The sequence below is a fragment of the Peromyscus leucopus genome, chromosome X, assembly GCF_004664715.2.
Source record: "Peromyscus leucopus breed LL Stock chromosome X, UCI_PerLeu_2.1, whole genome shotgun sequence".
NCBI lineage: Eukaryota > Metazoa > Chordata > Mammalia > Rodentia > Cricetidae > Peromyscus > Peromyscus leucopus.
Window position 1 is genome coordinate 15434753 of NC_051083.1, and position 18537 is coordinate 15453289.

General features: G+C 38.8%; 2 protein-coding genes across 3 annotated transcripts in view; both read right to left on the minus strand.

Moving 5' to 3' along the window:
* The window catches only part of Xk (X-linked Kx blood group), a 51548-nt gene extending 42481 nt beyond the window's left edge, over nt 1–9067 (minus strand). The window contains exon 1 of one of the 2 annotated variants that reach the window (XM_028881405.2): nt 8624–9067. In XM_028881405.2, coding sequence (XP_028737238.1) covers nt 8624–8868 — 245 coding nt within the window. In that variant the 5' untranslated portion in view covers nt 8869–9067. The remainder of the gene's footprint in view (nt 1–8623) is intronic. The other variant, XM_037199471.1, reaches the window with a different exon arrangement.
* A 1603-nt stretch (nt 9068–10670) lies between these two features.
* Nucleotides 10671–18537, minus strand: part of Lancl3 (LanC like 3) — a 107514-nt gene continuing 99647 nt past the window's right edge. Inside the window, exon 5 of the mRNA XM_028881404.2 lies at nt 10671–18375. Within this exon, the coding sequence (XP_028737237.1) occupies nt 18216–18375 (160 nt within the window). The 3' untranslated portion in view covers nt 10671–18215. The remainder of the gene's footprint in view (nt 18376–18537) is intronic.

Below are 18537 nucleotides of genomic sequence, written 5' to 3' on the forward strand. Positions count from 1 at the left end.
GTTTCATATCTAATTCATCTTTTATCATAACCAAGGAAAATTAAAACTATCTAGTCTTCAACTACATCAAAGACCCCAGAAGGATATAACATTACCTAAGTAAACAGGAAGAACACTGTAAGCAACTTCTAAAAATCTAGAATGACAGAGACAGCTGGCTACCTGGATAGTCACCCAATATTTCTCTGCAATATTGGGGCATCCATCTTAAGCTTATAGTCCTAGAGTCTCTCAGTTGCTTCTCTCTGTGTTCTGTAGAATGTCTGACAGTTTCTTTTGTGAAGCAGGAACACAAAGGACCATCTTGCCTTGCAAAGTTCAGTGGTCACCTTCCTATGGGTCCTACATGTCCAGTTTATATAACATATTATCAGCAGTCCAGGCAAGAACAGTTTCTTGACCAAATGGCTATTTCTGCCAAGAAGAAGATGAACTCCATATGGAGTGTCTCTGATGCCCATCTTTTCCTTTGAAATAAATTGGTGCTGCCAGGAGCAGACATGTCTCAATGTCCAGAAAAGTCTAAGTTTTTAAAACATTTTAAATGCCATATTCTGTAGGTCTTTAAAGTGTTTGAAGATTATCTACCTAATTGAATTATAGCTATGTATACCTAGAAAACTTAACTAGCATGACTATACGTTTGACTACCATAGATAACTATTTATTAATCTGTATTTCTTAATTATACATTACAATTTCAAATGAGCTGCACAAACATAATACCTTAAACAAGAGTAGAAATATAAATACAGTATAACAAAATTAACTTTAAATTTGTATCAATAAACTAAAATCCACAGCATTGTAAAATATTTCAAATAAGTTGTTACTCTTTAAAAGTAGATTCAATAATCTACCCTTTTTATCCTATCATATCTATATCCTCTCCTCCTTTTTTCTTTAGAAAGATATTGACTATGACCAATAACAATTTGTAAGCAATCTCTAAACAAATACAAATATCCATAATCCATGTTTTGGGAATGTGGGTATAGTGTTCTAGGCTACTTCCTGCTGATAGAGGGTGCTGTATTCTTATGGGGCTCCTAAGAGAATTAAGAATTATGGTCAAGTCCTGACTGGAATAGTTGCCTTGAAGCTGTTCTGGATATTGGATCATCTCAGGGGGTCTTCCTTGATCAAACCATATTAGCCTGGAGGCAATCCATAGGTTCTCATCTTCTGCAGAAACAAAAGCAGAACCTCTTTTCCAAAGCAATATATCCTTAGACATAAATTTTGAAATCAAATAACTTTAAAATATACATATTGATTTAATGCAGTAGCTTTTACAATCAAATGTCTTTCTGCAGTTAAAACTCCCAAAGACAACCTAATCCAGATTCTCTGTGTAATATCCACTTTATGTGGATATTACACATATATTTTTGTATTACTTTTACTTTCTCTTTAAAGATTTTATTTTTAAAAACTTTCTATTTCTTTATATAACTGTCTATATTCCTTTTCCTCTCTCTTCCAAGCCTATGTATATTTTTATACACATTGTAAACTGTTTAGAGGTTTATTTCATCTGTATATATTTTATTGTGAATCTATTGCTTTAAACTTCAGAGTGGTTAGAACAGAAGCAACAGCCTTGGCTGTTGACTCTGCCCACCTCAGCTTTTGCAGGAATCTGCAGCCATACCACTTAGCTCATGGTGGCTGACAGCCAGCTCCATCTCACAGGCAGCTGTCGGGAGACGTGTCTGCGCTGCTGCTGGTATGAGACTGTGAGACTAGGAAGCCCAGTGTGGCTCCATTTCTATGTGTTCAGAATCTTTAAGCTTTCTTAGGTCTATGTGGATCAATGCCCAATGGTGAGGTGCCAATTGTAGTTGGAAGTTTTCCTGTATTCCACCCAGTCTGCATCTGCTCAGACCCAAATAAACACACAGAAGCTTATATTAATTACAAACTAGATGGCCATTGGCTCAGGCTTATTACTAACTAGCTCTTACATTTAAATTAACCCATAATTCGTATCTATGTTTAGCCACATGGCTTGGTACCTTTTCTCAGTTCTGCCTTGACATCTTGCTTCCTCTGTGTCTGATTGGTGACTCCTGACTCAGTCTTCCTGTCCCCAGAATTCTCCTTGTCTGCTTGTCCCACCTATACTTCCTGTCTGGCTACTGGCCAAGCAGCATTTTATTTATCAACCAATTAGAGCAACACATTAACAGCATACAGAACAACATCCCACAACAAAATGTTAATTATATAATCTAGATGGTAGGCACCTGGGTGTAAAAGTCAATAAGATTTTCCTCTGCGTGTCTCAAAACTTACATAATGAAGTGCTAGGAAAAACAGATTTTCCCTTGGGTTTAAAGATTGACTTTTATGCCCTAAAACACGCACTTTCATAACAATCTTACAATGCTGCTAGATTTTATGGCTTCGTTGGGTTTACTGAATGTTGTTAACTTAATAGTATCACCTGGAGGTATCTATGACAACCTAAGTACATTTATAATTCAAAATAGTAAAATAAAGCCTTTCTGATGCAGTAAGTGAACAGATTTCATGATTATTACCTTTGTTCACCTGTTTCAGGGGAAAGAAGGTATGTGTGTCAGAGGAAGTCTGTCTACTATCTTGTAATACATAGTCAATCAAAGATGCTTTAAAATTTTTCATCAAGACATGACAGTGTAGTCTAGTTTTTTTGGAAGAAAATGATAATACTTAGGTTTAGTTCATGAATTCAAGTCCAACACCTCCAAAATTTAAACCTTTCACTAATGAATGAACACCCCTTAAAACTGTTGGACCATCAAAAGTGGCAAGTTGAAGAAGACAGAATCAAATGGCCATGGTATTGATTCTCAGAGGTGATGACAGCAGGTGTACTTTACTAAGATAGCTTGAAGACTCGTACTCCATTCATTCAGAGGCGTTCACTATCTAGATGGAATAATGGGACATACATAGAATAAGTACAAGAATAAGTATAATATGCAACAAAACAATATTTATGTCATACTTTTGGTTCACATGATAGTTTCTAATATGCCAGTTCACAAATCTTACTGAAAGAATTTAAACCAGCATCATTTCTAATAGCAAATTAATGGGATTATTTTAGAGATCCTCAAAATGAAAGGATAATTAGCTATATCAAAGCACATCCACTCAATTAAATACTGTGTAGTTCTGAAAACTGACACTTTAGGAAAACATCTAACATAAATAGCATAATACTTTGGGGCTGGTGAGATGGCTCAGTGGGTAAAGGTGCTTGCTGCCCAACCTGAGCACTTGACTTTAATCCCTGGATCTCTCTCAAGTGGTGAAAGTCTCTCCCAAATTATCCTCTGACCTCCACACATGCATACAAACACAGATACACAAATATACAGTCATATTAAAAAAATTTTAAAATTAATCCTGTGTTTGGGCTATAGTCTGCTTAGCATGTATTAGGCCCTGGATTCAATCCCCAACACATTTAATTCATTACAATTAAAATACATTTATTATATTTAATAAAATATTTTATCATATTTGATAAGGGAAGCAAACTTTAAGAGAAAACTTCACACATATAAATGTGTACAAACTACACAAATGTACACATACACATAAACAGTGGAATTACAGAACTGAATTATATTGACTCAAAAGTGGCAATTGTTAAATAGAAATTGTGTAAACAAGTTGTTAAACAACTCATACCTTGGTTAGACTTGATGGTGATAAGTAAATTTTGAAATTAGCAAACTGTTGAAATTCCGGCTCATTTTCCCTGACAGCTTACAATCATAACCCCATATACATACTAGTAAGGATACAAAACAAAAGCCTTAAGAATTAAAGGTTTCATTCTCTTCACTGTGCAAATATACTTTCTGTTTCTCTGTTATTTTAACAAATATTCTTAACTTGTGATATAAAAGTCAAACTTAGAGCTTTTAAAGACCAAACTAAACAAAAGGTAGAACATGCTAAAAGCTACTCTATGAAATGAATGAAGGAACTAAGGGTTTGTAGAAAACCGCAGTTCTATTGATGCTTGAAGGGAAGTTTTGAATGAAACTTCAGAGATCAGTCATGTAAATAAAAAATGTTTCCAGAAAAAAAAAAAAACCTAATGGCACAGATAGCTCCGATGGTGGAACCTCTCACAATCCACCACTTTTTCTAAGTGATACATTGTCCTTAAAAACCCTTTGAGACAAGAGTCTCTCTATGTAGTCCTGACTGGCCTGGAACTCACTCTGTAGACCAGGCTGGTTCAAACTTACTCTGCCTCCCTAGTGCTGGGACTAAAGTCATGCACCATCACACCTGGCATATCTTAACAATGCTTCAAACATCGTATCTTATAAATTTGTGAACTGTCCCAAGACCTCTTACTACTACTAAGTAAAAAACTAATAAACAAACTACTGCTGTTTTCTTAAAATTCTGCCAAGACTTGTGTATTTTTTCCAATTTTGTTTAGAGTTTGTTTTAATTGTTGTTGTTTCTCTGCATGAGCTTCTTGAATAAAATCACCCAAGGTAAGGGCTAAGGATGTAGCTCAGTGGTAGAGGACCAACATCCTTCATAAAAATTATTCAAGGTAGTGCTTCAGTATCACATATTCCATGGCTCAGGAACCTTTGTGTAATGTAAGTATTTTAGGCTCAACAGGCCAACAGGGTCTCTGTAGACAAACAATCTATAAAGGAATGACTATATGAAGGAGTGACTATAGCTGTGTTTCAATAAAACTTTACTTACTTATCTCTAATACAGAAACAGGCAGTGGCATGATTTGGCCAGTGGAGCATAGTCTGCAGACCCCATGATGATCCCTGCTGTAGATACTTAGTAATTTGATTGACCTTTTTTCACTTAGTTCCATTTTCAAGCGTAATTCATTTGTCAACCATAACAGCAGTTGGTTCCCTAGGTGAAACTAGGCATGTTGATGGCAACACAAATAACTTGAGGTACCAAGGACTCTAATGAAAATACTTTTTCCAAAGAAATATTACCATCTCCTGTAAGCTATATTATGTTTATGTGAGACGCATGTCCGAGAAGCTACATCAGAGAGCTATGCTGGTTAAACAGAAAATATTGTGAAACCTTTGACAAGCCACTTGCTTAATCTCCTGAATCTCAGTGCCTGGACTGTAGAAATAAGACTATGCCAGTTAGCTCACAGGGTTTGACTACAGAGGGAATTAAACAATGCATGTGCTTTGCAAAGAAAGAAATGCTTTTCAAATGTGGACTTACTATTTTAAATTACTTTTAAAGTTCCCTATAGAGACATGCTACTATGAGTTACTTTGCAATGTTCTATAACAATTTTAGACCGTTTTAACTTACATCTTGTTTTTTGGTTTTGTTGTTTGTTTCTTTGTTTGTTATGGTTTTTCGAGACAGGGTTTCTCTGTGTAGCTTTGCGCCTTTCCTGGATCTTGCTCAGTAGATCAGGCTGGTCTCAAACTCACAGAGATGCGCCTGGCTCTGCTTCCCGAGTGCTGGGTTAAAGGTGTGCGCCACCACCGGCCGGCTTCACTTACATTTTATAAATCTAGATTTTGTTCACCTCTCATTTTGTCTGTTAAACTGTGCTAGTAATAACGATGGGGGATGTCCTGAAGTCACTCATCTATATTGACTCCTCTCGTTATTTTATGAAAGTTACCATAACTGTGAGAAGAGTAGGAACCAGGAGGTAAAAGACAGTCTCCCTTCTGTTTGTTCAGAATATCTAGTATAGCTGAAAGTAAGATTTTCCTTCAAATTGGAAAAGGGGGTAATTCAAGACACTATCCAAAGTTCATTAGAAAGCACCATAGAAACTGTAGCTATACATTTAAATATAAGACTAAAATTATAATAAATAAATGATATAAAGAGTTCTACCAACGCCTCCCTGAAGGAAAAGCTCACTCCCAGAAGTGAGCTAGCAGTTTGAGTCCATACTCATTAGTGTAAGGTATTGCAGACCGCCATTTTCCCCGTACTGAGGAGCTGCGGTAGGGATTCAAGCATACTAAGCCAAGCACTATACAGAGTAAACTCCTGTATGTCACTTTAATTAGGTCATCATATCGTATGAACTCAAAAACAGCGTCTACCGAAAAATGGTAGTTTGGCTACCCTAACTTGAGTAGAAGAAAACTGTCCCCCAAACTTTAAAATATTACTAAAAACCACTGCTAAGGGGTAAAAGGGAGAAATTATTGGGATTCCCTTGTTTGGGGGAATAATTTGATCTTTCTGAAAAGCTGATGATTTAAGAGTGCAAATTAGAACCAATCATTAGGAAGAAATCCCACTATTTTTTTTAAGTCCTGTTAACCAAAAAATAAAGACATTTCCCTTTCATTTGTAAGCTAAGGGTCTTGAAACTACATTTTGTGTATCTCAGTTCAAAGATCATGGGTCCAGTACTTCCTTGTCAGAAATCAGTTATATCAGAATATGAGGCTCCTTTCCTTAATAAGGTTTCAAAAAATTACTGTGATAACTGAAGAAAACCAAAAATTCATAATAAAGGAGAAATTTGTTATACGTTCATATTGAGGAGGAAAAAACTAAACTCACACTCTGCCACTCCGTACTGTTGTTCTTAACATCTTAGTATATTTCCTTGGGCTCTAGTTTATAGTTGCCATGCTGTTTTTATATGTAATATTCTATTAGCTTTGTCAAAGAAACACTTCAAAATGACAGCAATGATAGAGGATTCTTACTTGCCTGGTTGCTCTGGTTGTTTGGTTTTTTTTATTTTGTTCACAAATGATCAAACATTTAAAACTTTAAAGATGGAACTGCTGATAAAATGTACTGCACACTCTACTTTCTTTTCCAGAACACAGAGAACACAATGAACCTAATTGCATTTTGGAAGGAAGCCTTGGGAACGTGTTCTGGAGCCTCATTTGCCTCTTGTATAAAATGGGGACAGGGACTGGGGGAGCCCAGAGCAATGGTAGAGCATTGGTTTAGTAAGCCTAAGGCCCTAGGTTCAACCTCCAGCACCAAAATAATAAACACACAAACAAATGCTGTGAGCACAGTTGCATGTACTTCATGGCAAGGAGTCAGTCAGCTAAGGCCTGTAGGTAGGAACCAGACCACTTAGCACAAGCAACTTTTGAGAATTCTCAGTTCCCCAAGTCACTCCACCCAAATAGGAGTTTTTCCCCCACAGATGACATTAAATGATGAGTGCCTTGTCTAAAGTCAAATCTCACTTAGTTTCTTTTGTTTTGTTTTGTTTGAGACAGGGTTTCTCTGTGTAGCTTTGCGCCTTTCCTGGAACTCGCTTTGGAGACCAGGCTGGCCTCGAACTCACAGAGATCTGCCTGGCTCTGCCTCCCGAGTGCTGGGATTACAGGTGTGCGCCACCACCACCTGGCTCACTTAGTTTCTTGAGCAGGGGCACTAGCAGGGCCATGGCGTTGGCTTAAGGACATGGGTTCTCTACCAGCTAATTGATTGCAATGCTTTCTAAGTACCCCACCCACCTATTTTTCTGATTCCTCCCTGTCAGGACATCAGTAGCAGTTTCTCACTATTACCAGCATATGTTTCTTGTCCTTTCTAGGATTCTCTGTCTCTTGAAGGATGGGAAACCTGTTTACCAAGTTTGCCATAACTGTGTTAAACTGCAAGTCAGTACAGTAAGCGAAAACGTTTAAAATGGCATGCAAAATTTTAATATTGTGAACATTTTAAAAATCTGAACATAAACGTTTACTTTTGTGTTTCATCTAGTAAGATAAAAGATATGAAAACGATATATTTAAATTCCCTTCAAGTTCTGAGATTAAAATCGAGTCTGTTTCATTACTGTGTATTTCTTCTTGCTTTGTGTTCATAGAGTAATTCTTAGGGCTAAGGATATACTTCGATGGTAAGGCCCTGGATTCCATCCACAGCACCACAAACTGCAACAACAATAACTTTTCCCCCCAGAAATGACATTAGTAGTTTTTCTTAACACAAAGCAAGTTCCTGTCTTCAAGGCACATCGTGTCCCAGATTTCATGGCTATATTAAAAATTGGGCAGAATTAGAAGATATCGCTGGTACTACGTGTGTTTTCACTCTAGACCAATGTTCATCACACCAAGAGAAAAGTAGAGTGCACGACTTTCTAGACTTCTGTATATGAATTAAATAAATTTTAACAAAGCGCTTAGAATAGTACCTGGTGCACAGTTAAGTGTCATGTGTTTGATAAACTAAATTAAATGATCCATAAAGGCTCTGACTTTAACCGTGCTTAGAGTAACTTCCAAAGGTATGTTCTATGACCACACAAACCAATCTTGCCGAAGGCCACTTGACCACAGAGAAAGCATTGTATTTTTATGAGACCGAAAAAGGCAAAGACTGCTGCTCTTTTTGGTCCAATTGAAGCAAACATTGGCAATTCCATATGACGGCTCCCGAAATCCAGGGCATCTCAGTTTTGGTGCCACTCTGGGACCCTGCCACATGCTGGAGACTGGAATGGTGAGGCTTGGGAAAGCAGGGCGGGTCAGCCCTGGTCCTGGCCACCTGTCCCTTGCAAGAAGGCCTCTCCCTCAGCTGAGGCAGTAGAAGGGGAACGGCCAGGGGCTGCGGCCTAAGGGTTGGTTCTGGGTTCTGCACGCACCTGTACAGGGGCCCGAGCTGCAGCAGGTGCATCAGCAGCACCAGTGGGCGATCGCGGCTGAGGTCGCGGTGGACGAAGAGGAGCGTGAACTGCACCAGAGCACAGGGCATCAGGGAGAAGAGCAAAGTCAGCGCCTGCCACATGCGATCCCCGTCCGAGCGGTAGGTGCTGCTCAGGTAGAGCGCTGCTATGGTCTCGGCCACGAACAGGAACAGGGACGCTAACACCGAGGCCGGGAATTTCATCTCCGCGCCTCAGACTCGCCCAGCGGGTGGCGGCGGCGGCGGCGGCGGCGGTGGCAGCGGTGACGGTTCCCTGAGCAGATCCCAGCATGCCCGGCCCCGATCTGCTCGAGAGCAGCGCAGCCCGCCGAGGGCACGATGGCCCGGCCAAATGGGCCGCGCACGCTGTAGCCCGGCCTGGGGGCAAGCCACACCGGGGAGGGGGTGGGGTGGGGCGGGCAGCGTGGCCCCGCTCGGACACGCCCACGAGCACCGTGCGCAGCCGCCAGCGCGCGCCTCTCAGCTCGCTGCGCCGCCTCCGTGGAGACTGTTCCGGGCGGGCCGCGAACCAGGAGCCTTCTGACAGCTGGTGCCCAACCAGCAGCAGGAGGTCGCCAACCAAGCTGGCTCACGCGAAGCCTCTGAGTCCTAGGGTTGGTTGTTCTGGGCTGTCTCCAGTGGCTTTGATAAGCAGTAACCAGCAGAAACCAGAATTGGGGGTGGGGGAGTCTGAATTCCTGATCCACTGTCTAGTTTCTGGGCGGAAGAAACACCCGGTCAAAAGTTCAGATTTTCCTGCCATTCCAAAATAGCCAGAGCCACTGAGATGCTTTTCAGAGAGCAAGTGTCTTGTCATGCACTCGACATACTGGGAAATACGGTTAACTTTTCAATGTAACCCTTGAGCGTGTCCTTTGTCTTTCTAGTACAGAATGGGAAGGAGCATCAAAGGAGTTGTGGGAGCCAAAGTTTTCCTTTCCAAATCAAACTGCCTACAGAATATATTGCTGTATAGCTGTGACTAACTCATGACAGGTCAAAGACCAGAGCCTAATAAGGAAGCAGTTTCTAGCCCAACACATACCTCTGTTGGTATGCCAACACTAACACAATTCTTTTTCACTCAACTGTTTATGTTTTAAAAATTAATACAATATATTTTGAACATATTCTTCCCCTACTTGACTCCCCCATCCTCCCTACCCACCCAACTTCATGCTCTCTCTGTCACAAAAAACCCAAAAAAAACCACCTAAAATTAACATCAAACAGTAAGATAAAAAATGTCAAAACCAACAAAGTGAAACAAAAAGTGCAAAAGAAAGAAGAAAAAAGACAAACAAACATGGAGTCTGTTTTGAGTTGGCCCCCTACTCCTGACCGTGAGACCTGCCCTGGAGTGTGGCTAAGAAACTCATTGACACTCAATTGGAAAAAAACAGAATTTCCCCTTCCCAGAACCTATCAATTGCAAATACCTTCTTGGTTAGAGATTGGAATTTGTGTCTACTTCCTTTTCTCAGGGCTAGAGTTGATCTGGTGTTAACCTGTGCAGGTTCTGTGTATACTTACTGAACTTTTGACAACCTTCTGTGCATCAGTTGGAATCCCTGCTCCCCAACACACACACACACACACACACACACACACACACACACACACACACACACACACTCCTTCACACCTTCTGAGATCATTTTCCATAAAGAAGATGGGTGATTTTAATTTTCAGGCATCTTGGGCATTTTTCTATTTTGGAAAATGATATAAATACAAACAAAATGTGAAGATTCGTAAGATCTCAACAAGAATGAAGATAGAGGAAGAGGACAAGTTGAGCTGTTTGACTTGGTTGTTGAAGTGACATGGGAAAATCTATTTATAAGGGTTGAGGGGAGAATTCAGCCAAGGCCTGAGAAGTACCAGGCCCTTTCTCCAAAAGGATTACAAATTCCTATTTATAGAACCCAGCAGGCCACCATGTCCTGGATCCAGATACACACACACACAGCCACAAACAGAATCACCAGCAGCACTCCACAGAGTATTCGTGTAATATTTTATTTGACACCATAGTTAGCTTTAAAGGGAAATTAACAAGTAGCTAGGAGTAATTAATGAGAACACAATAATGATTTAGCATCAGATTTTAAGGCAAAGGATTATCACAGGTTTTACATTATTAAGTGGACCATATTGTGGAGCAGGGGGACAATAAGCCAGCGACATCATTTTAAACACAATAAAGTCCAGTTTGTGGCAGATTATTTTCTACAGTACAAAACTAATACAGAAAACACATGGGAAATATCACAGTGTTTTGGGTATTATAAGAGCAGTTAAAAAATAGTAAGGTGCATCACTAGGTTTCGGAGTCAGTCTTGCTTCTGAAGAGATGTCATTACACCATGCAGTGAACTGTGAGTGAACCCCCTCTGTGAATCAGAGGCAGATTCAACTGACAGGTGGCCTTCCTGCTCTAGGAACAACAGATAACAAAAGCTAAACTCTGGTGAACATTTAAGGTGATCTTTCCAAACTATCGTTGGTCATTTCACCCGTGAGAAGAGAAACATTTACAGCTTCATTTCCCTGCCCTACATTTAAGTACATTTTCATGAAAAATCAATGTCATATATTGCATTCTTCTTCCTCACTAGGACCAAAATACTCACTGTGATGTTTTTTAAAAATATGTGTACACAGTAATAGACTTATAGAAAGTGATGTTTGGGTAGAATAATATGTAATATGCCAGAATACTTGATAATTTTGTTTTATTATAAAATATTATAGTATAACATTTTTTAATATAGTAAAATGATTAGCAAAATCTTCTGCACTAAGACTAGAACTGCCACTGACATATCTTTCAAAGACCTCAAAGTACCCTAAGGAAATATAATACTTAGCGAGAAGTCAAAGAACTGGATTTTGGCAAAAAGGCATTTTTACAAAGCCTCTCAATTGGTGTGCAAGTATTTCAAAATTTTTCTTATATGCAAGAGATAACTGGGGTTGAATTTAATGTTAATAAAAATGAAAAGGATTTTAAAGTACTATTAACTGATTCCTATCATTTGGTTTATTTTTATACTTTTGTTTTACTTGTAACTGTGGAGAAATAGAGAAAAGAGCACAACTTTCTTAGTAATACTAATTTACTGAGCAAGTCTTCGAAATTCAATAGTACATTAAACTGTGGTTGCTTGTTTACCTTAGCTTCAGGTAGGAGGGAGCTGCCAGACTATAATGACAAGTTACTAGTTGGGCTGTTTCACTGGTTTGCTGCTTAGGAAATGTACCATTAGGAAGATGAACTTTTTTTTAACCCAATGATGATACAATGATATTTTTATAAATATGGCAAACTGTGCAAAAATGAAAACCCTCTTGGTGAAGTAGATTCTATTCACTCTAGTATGTGATGCTTGACCAGTCCCTACTTATATATGGCTTTTCAACATGTTTCACGGATTCTACAAAATCCATCTTAAAAATTCTGTTAGTTTGGTACCGCTACATCCAAGAGATTAAAACTCAGTCCTGTCTTCCAAGAGCTCCCCAAGCAGTTTCAAGTTGGGAAAGCTCTTACCTTATTATAGACTGGACTTTCCTTTACCAGAGTCTGAGACCAAACTATTACACTTAAAGTGTTCCACTCTTATTCCTGGAACATCTATATAATACAAACGATACTGAATTTTCAAGAGCAAAAGGAGTCTACTGCTGCTACAGTCTTCAGAAGACACCTCTAATATTAAAATACTAAAGTCCTAAAAGACACAGACAAGACTGATTATTTGAATCAATCTGCTTATTTTACTATATCCACATATAAGTATTACTACATTCAACTTAAACCAAATTCAGTGACACAATTTATTTTACTGGCAATTGCCAGTTACACCTAGATACTAAAACATCGGGGATGGTATCAGACATCCCACTAAAATATGTTGTAATAAGGTCATTTGCTGAAGTCAGAAGACCAGTATAGAGTTTTTATGTCTTCTTTAAACTGATTGCTAAGTCACAGCTACTTCGTACACAATGCAAGATTATATATTGAAGAACACATCACACACAAAAAATATATGAAGAAAATTTCAGCAGAACTGCATTATTCTATATTTATGAATTGTTTACACATACACACAGGTGTTTCTCCCCATCTCAATTCTTTTCGAGTGCCTGTCATTTCTGAAAGCATAAGAGGAGGGGGTGTATTAGGGCACTTCAGAAAGATCTAGGTCTTTATGTAAGACCCTCCACTCATTGGCTAGTTTCATTTTAGTAAGTGGTTATTCTGTAACAAAAGAGCTATGTTGCCTTTCAGATGAATCTGAATACAAGGATAAGTCTGTTCATGTGCACCATACAATTCACCAGCCTTCCTTCCACCCCAATTCGAAACAAAAATACAGACTTGGTTTTCCGTTTAAATAACTTTTCAAAGCTAATTCAGAAGGGATGAATAACAGATAGCCTAAAAGGAAATGAAGATGCAGGAAATCCTGCAGATGAGAGACTTTGTCATTTGTGAGGGGAACTGGATGAAAAGGACAAGGTTCAATATTTAAAGAAGATGAAATGAATATTCTTTTAAATCCTAACAGCATCATCCATGAGGTCCCAATTCATCAACACTTTCAATTTATAAAATAAGGGGAATGCACCTCCAGTCAAAGACTTATGACCACGGGCAAAGTCCGTGAAGGAACTACTTTGGTTTTTATTTTTTATGACACTAAAAACATATGACCAGTCCCATTTATGGAGTGGAAGCAAGATACATGTAGCCATACTTCATTCTTATTGCACAGGCACTCTTGTGGCAGCTTGTCCTGGCTGGACTTGTCATCAGACTACAGAATAGTCCCAATTCTGGCTGCTAGCGACCTTGAGGTCAGCCCATCTATCCAAAGTGGAGTTAAGTCTCATTGAGCCCCATGCTCTTAGCTAGGAACAGATGTGGACAGAGATATGGAGGAAGTCTGCCTTCCCAGGAGAAAAGAGGTCATGCGTGTGATTAAACAGACATAGAAAAAAATCCATTATCAGAATGAGATACTTAGAGAGAGATGATGACACATGCTGAATTGAAGGTGGTTTAGGATTAGAGAGACTCCAGGAAGCAAAAAACAAAAAGTTGATAAGACTATACTCATTGTTAGTGCCATTAAATGCACATGTAGAAATTACCTTCAGATGCTGAGCTTCGGTAAGTAAGCCCCAAGCCCTGATCCTGCCTTCTCACTTGCTTTCCTAGCCACATTTATGCTAAGATCACATGACCTTGGTAAATTTGAGGCTTAGTTGTTCCAGCTATTAATTTGAGACATAGTAAATAATTTAAGGGAGGCCTCACAATTCAATTCCTATAGGCAACCCACTTCTGAGGACCAAATTAACATACGGATCAAAATCAGCGTTAAATTATCCTATTTCCCAGTTCATTTTTGCTATATAGTTACGGCCTGGCTGACCCTTTTCTCGAGTTATTGGCACCACAATCCTTTATTTTCAGTTAGCAAAATAAATATTTGTGTTAAAGAGAGCTTCTAGGCTACACCACCCATTCCTCTGTAGGAAATTCTTTCAAGTCAGACCTTCCGAGGCACAAACAGCACAGTCAGAATTGGTGGTAGAATATAAAATGTATACACTTGCATTTTACCCATCTAGTGTCCTGGACCTCAAGCGCTGCATCGTCATATGACATGTGTTTGTTTTGTTTTAAATGTTAACTGAGCATAATTTTCTATGTACATAGTAGGAACTTAAAATTTGGAAACTTTTTTAAATAATAAAGAATCCTACAAATAACTCCTATGACAAGTCTATGAATTAGACAAGGCACCTAACTACATACAGTGCCCCAAGTAAGTGGCAGAAAAAGGCTTTGGGATTTCTAACACGGTTCTCTTGGCATCGCTGCTTCCTTTTACTTGTGTATTTTCATTTATGTTTTTTTGTTCCTAATGGTGGGACTGGGGCCTATGGCTACATGCATGCTAGATAAGTGTTCTACTACATAGTGACACCCTCAACCTGTGTATACTTTCTTAGCCTGCTTATAAATCCCCAACTTGTATTTCTTGCATCAAAATTGCTGAGATATACTCGCTACAGAAACCAAAACAATTTGCATAACACTTTGATTAAAATCTCAAAGAAAGCTAAAGAAGTAAGTTGCCAGAAGAGATGGGAGTTGACTACAGATCAAGTAAATTGTTCTGTGTAATGAATTGTCATAATTGAATACCTTAACAACATGGTCAATTGCCTGGGGAAAAAACAGTGGGAAATATACACTGTCAAACTTCTGTTCTCTTCAAATATCAGGTTACTGGCTGAAAAGAAGTAAAGTGGCAATGAGATAGGGCAAATTAAATATAGACAGTTAAAGAGTGGAAGGAAAGGTATGTAACTGTTAATGCCACAACCTACAGTGCCTTACAAAATATATAGCTATCCAAGTATACTGTAGTCTCCTTCCTTATTACTAAGACTCTTTCCATGTATCCTCAAACATCTCCACTCAGCATTCAGAATTGTTTGTCCTCAACAGAAAATAGTCCTAAAGCTTGAACAGTGCCATAGTAAGAACTGGAGGGATGGCTCAGCAGTTAAGAGCACGGGCTCCCCCCTTTCTGGGAACCCACGCTGGATTTCCATTCCAAGAATTCACATCAGGTGGCTCAGAGCTGTCCATAACTGCAGCTCCAGGTAGATATAACACCTCTGGCATCCATAGATACCAGCACTCTCATGCACATATCCACACACAGACATGTAAATAAAGATAATAAAAAATAAATCTTAAAGAAATGACACAGTAACTTTCAAGGGAGAGCATGCTTTAACATTAAGAATGTTACTACACATGAAACTGATAATGAAATAAATTACATGACTTACTTTCCTGCTGAAAATATGCGTCTTTCCTCCCTTTCTTGGGAAAATAAGATAGAAGAGGACCCTCCCAAACCAATGGTGCTTTTCTTTCAGGAAAATGCAAAGTTTCAATGATAGGTTTAACAGCCCCCAAAAAAGTGTATCCTTGTTTTATATTTACTGAAGTGGTACTTCAGAAAGACCACATCCAAACATGACCCTTTTTTAGATATGATATACAAAAATAGTGACCTTTTCAGAACGATCAGCACAAAGTTAGTCACTCTATTACATATTAAAAAGGTAGGTCTAGTTTTTGTAAAGCTCCTAGAAATCTAACAGATGCAGCAGATCTATGCGTTATTTCATAGTCCTTTGGTTTTTCAGTCTGTACAATGAATGATGGAAGAAGTGGGCAGATTTTTAAAAGGAGGTACCTTGGAGGGAAAGGGTCATTTGTGTACTGTGGTGCTTGCATATTTCTTAGCTGGAATACTGAACACGTGAACTTCAAAGGAGAAAGCAGACTTTGAATCCTTGTTTTGCTCCCGCATAGCTCTAAGTGTTTAGGGAGATCACCTAATACACACTGAGTGGCTGCTCAGACACAATAAAAGCATGTTTTCCTTTAATAAAAAGGGCCTAATTCTGGCTGCTTATTATCTTTAGCCTGTGGGGCCCATGGCCAATGCATTTTAAATTAGGCGGTGAGACAGCTGTCACTGGTCCTTTCAAAAGGAGAACATTCTGTGCACAGAATCTTCCTTAAGGCTTTCCAAAAGGTGCTGGCCCTCCTCAAGAAAGAACTGGAATCTAATTAAGTTTTACCCCAAACATTATTTTCCACAGATGAGCAATTAAAGCCAGTTTTATATATTGAAATCTGAGGGTGTGAAATGGGACCATAAGCCAACAAGGTACATGTTTTACAAAAATCACTTTGTCCCAGCTTGTGTTGGTGCTTGTAAACGTACAAAGAGTCATAAAATATAAAAAGACAGTTCTTTTCTTTGGTAAGATTCTTTGAGAATCTTATGAATACAAGAGGTCCTCTTTTCCAAAATAGGGTCACACATACAACATTCATACAAACCCATACAAATCCATTGGTTCATACAGCTCCACAAACCAGCACACACACAAATGTTTCTAGGCAGCAAAGTATTACCTAACTCCTCCCAAAGTCTATCTACAGTTCAAACAGTGCTTCAGTTTATACAGTAAAAAATGTACCATATACACATATGTACCTACGTATATATACATATCCAAATATCTAATGGTTACTGAAATAATGACATCCAGCACAACTGTTTTCTTAATATGATGTTTGAACTTCAATGGTTAAATCCCAGGACTGTGGTAAATTCATATTCTGTGTACTAAAGTGGCATTGCTCCTACTAGTGTCCAGCAATCCACTATCGACTTGAAGAATTTTTATAACTTGTGTTTATAGCAGAAGTATACTTAATATGGTAACTAGAATCAACTGGTATGATAGCCAAGCTCTAGCATGTCCTGTGTTTTGCAAGGTAAGGTGACCAGCCAGGGAGTTCATTCCATTCTTAATCTAATCAGATAAAATGGAGCAACATTCTTTCTAGAACGACTTGCACTTTCCTCATTCCATGTCTTTCACAGTATTCTCAGTATTTTAAGAAAGACAGAAATGACTTACCTTTGTGGTAGTTACCCTGATTTTTAGATGAATGATTATCACAGAGAGCATATTTTACAGTCTAATAGCTTCATAGAGATTATAAAGATAAAGGCATTTGAAGAATTACTAGCATATACAATCTACAGGTCACACTTCAAATCGAGACAAACACATGATAAAAACACTTATTTGCTAGATATGAATTTTCCTGTCTTCCTTTTTGTTTGCAGCGCTAGACATGGAACTGCATGCTAAACAAGCCACGCCCCTAAGCTACTAAGCTTAGGCTGTCACTCAAACTACACTCCTTTCCGCCCTGAATCTTACTGTTCTGAGCTCTAGGAAAGAAAACAAAACTAGGGAAAGAGATATTCTAAGGCCTAAGGAAGCTTCAAATTTCAGGATTTAAAATAAGTTATGATATGATGTTTTTAAAGTGCCCAGGATAGTGATTTAAAAAAAAAAAAACAACCCACATACATATGCAAATATCTCCACTCAGAAAAATGGCCCAGGACAATCAAGGGTTCCTTTTCATGTCCTTCATCCTGACACTTGATCCCTGCTAACAGTTTTTAACAGGGCAGAATTATTTGATATATTTTTAGATTATTTAGATCGTCTTCGCTCCCGAATTGAGGGGTGGAGCTGCACAGATGGTCCAATCTGCTCTCCAGTTGGAACGGGCTGGCATTCCGTCTCCATCATCTCCAGTTCATTTTGCCTTCGGTGTCACAAACTGAAAAACATTCTTTTTCTTTCACTTTTCTCTCTGATCCTGGGTTTTCACATCTCTCCCCTGAAACGTTAAATCTGTGGTTTTTACATGAGTTGTGGCATCTTTGGCAGGCTCTCTCTCTAGTCTGGTATCACACTTTCTTCATCAGGTGGACCTCGTTCCTCTGGCAGCCATGGGAAGGCTCATGGTGGTGATACCATTGGATGTGGATTACGAGGAAAAGTGCCTAGAGGAGGCTCAGGAAATCTTGAGGGGACTTCTGCCAGGCTGCGATGGGAGATGGAACCTTTTAAACAAAGACACTGAAGAGAGGGAATTCAGCCTGATTGGGCTGCAGCAAATCAATGAGAAAGCAAACAGTGCCAGAGAAGCCTTCGTACAAGCTGTATATGCTCTCAAGAACCCGTGAACCGGCTTTGAACTCTTCAGTGAATAAGAATTGAGCAAACCTAAAAGAAGAAGAAAACATGAACAGTTTTACTATAAGTGTGTCAATACGACCAGCCACAGGATAGTTAAAGTGTAAGTGTCATTTTCTTTTCAAAATTATGGAATTAATTTGAGAAAACTTCATTCTCTGGAGAAAAAAAAAGAGATAGGTTATATAAGTG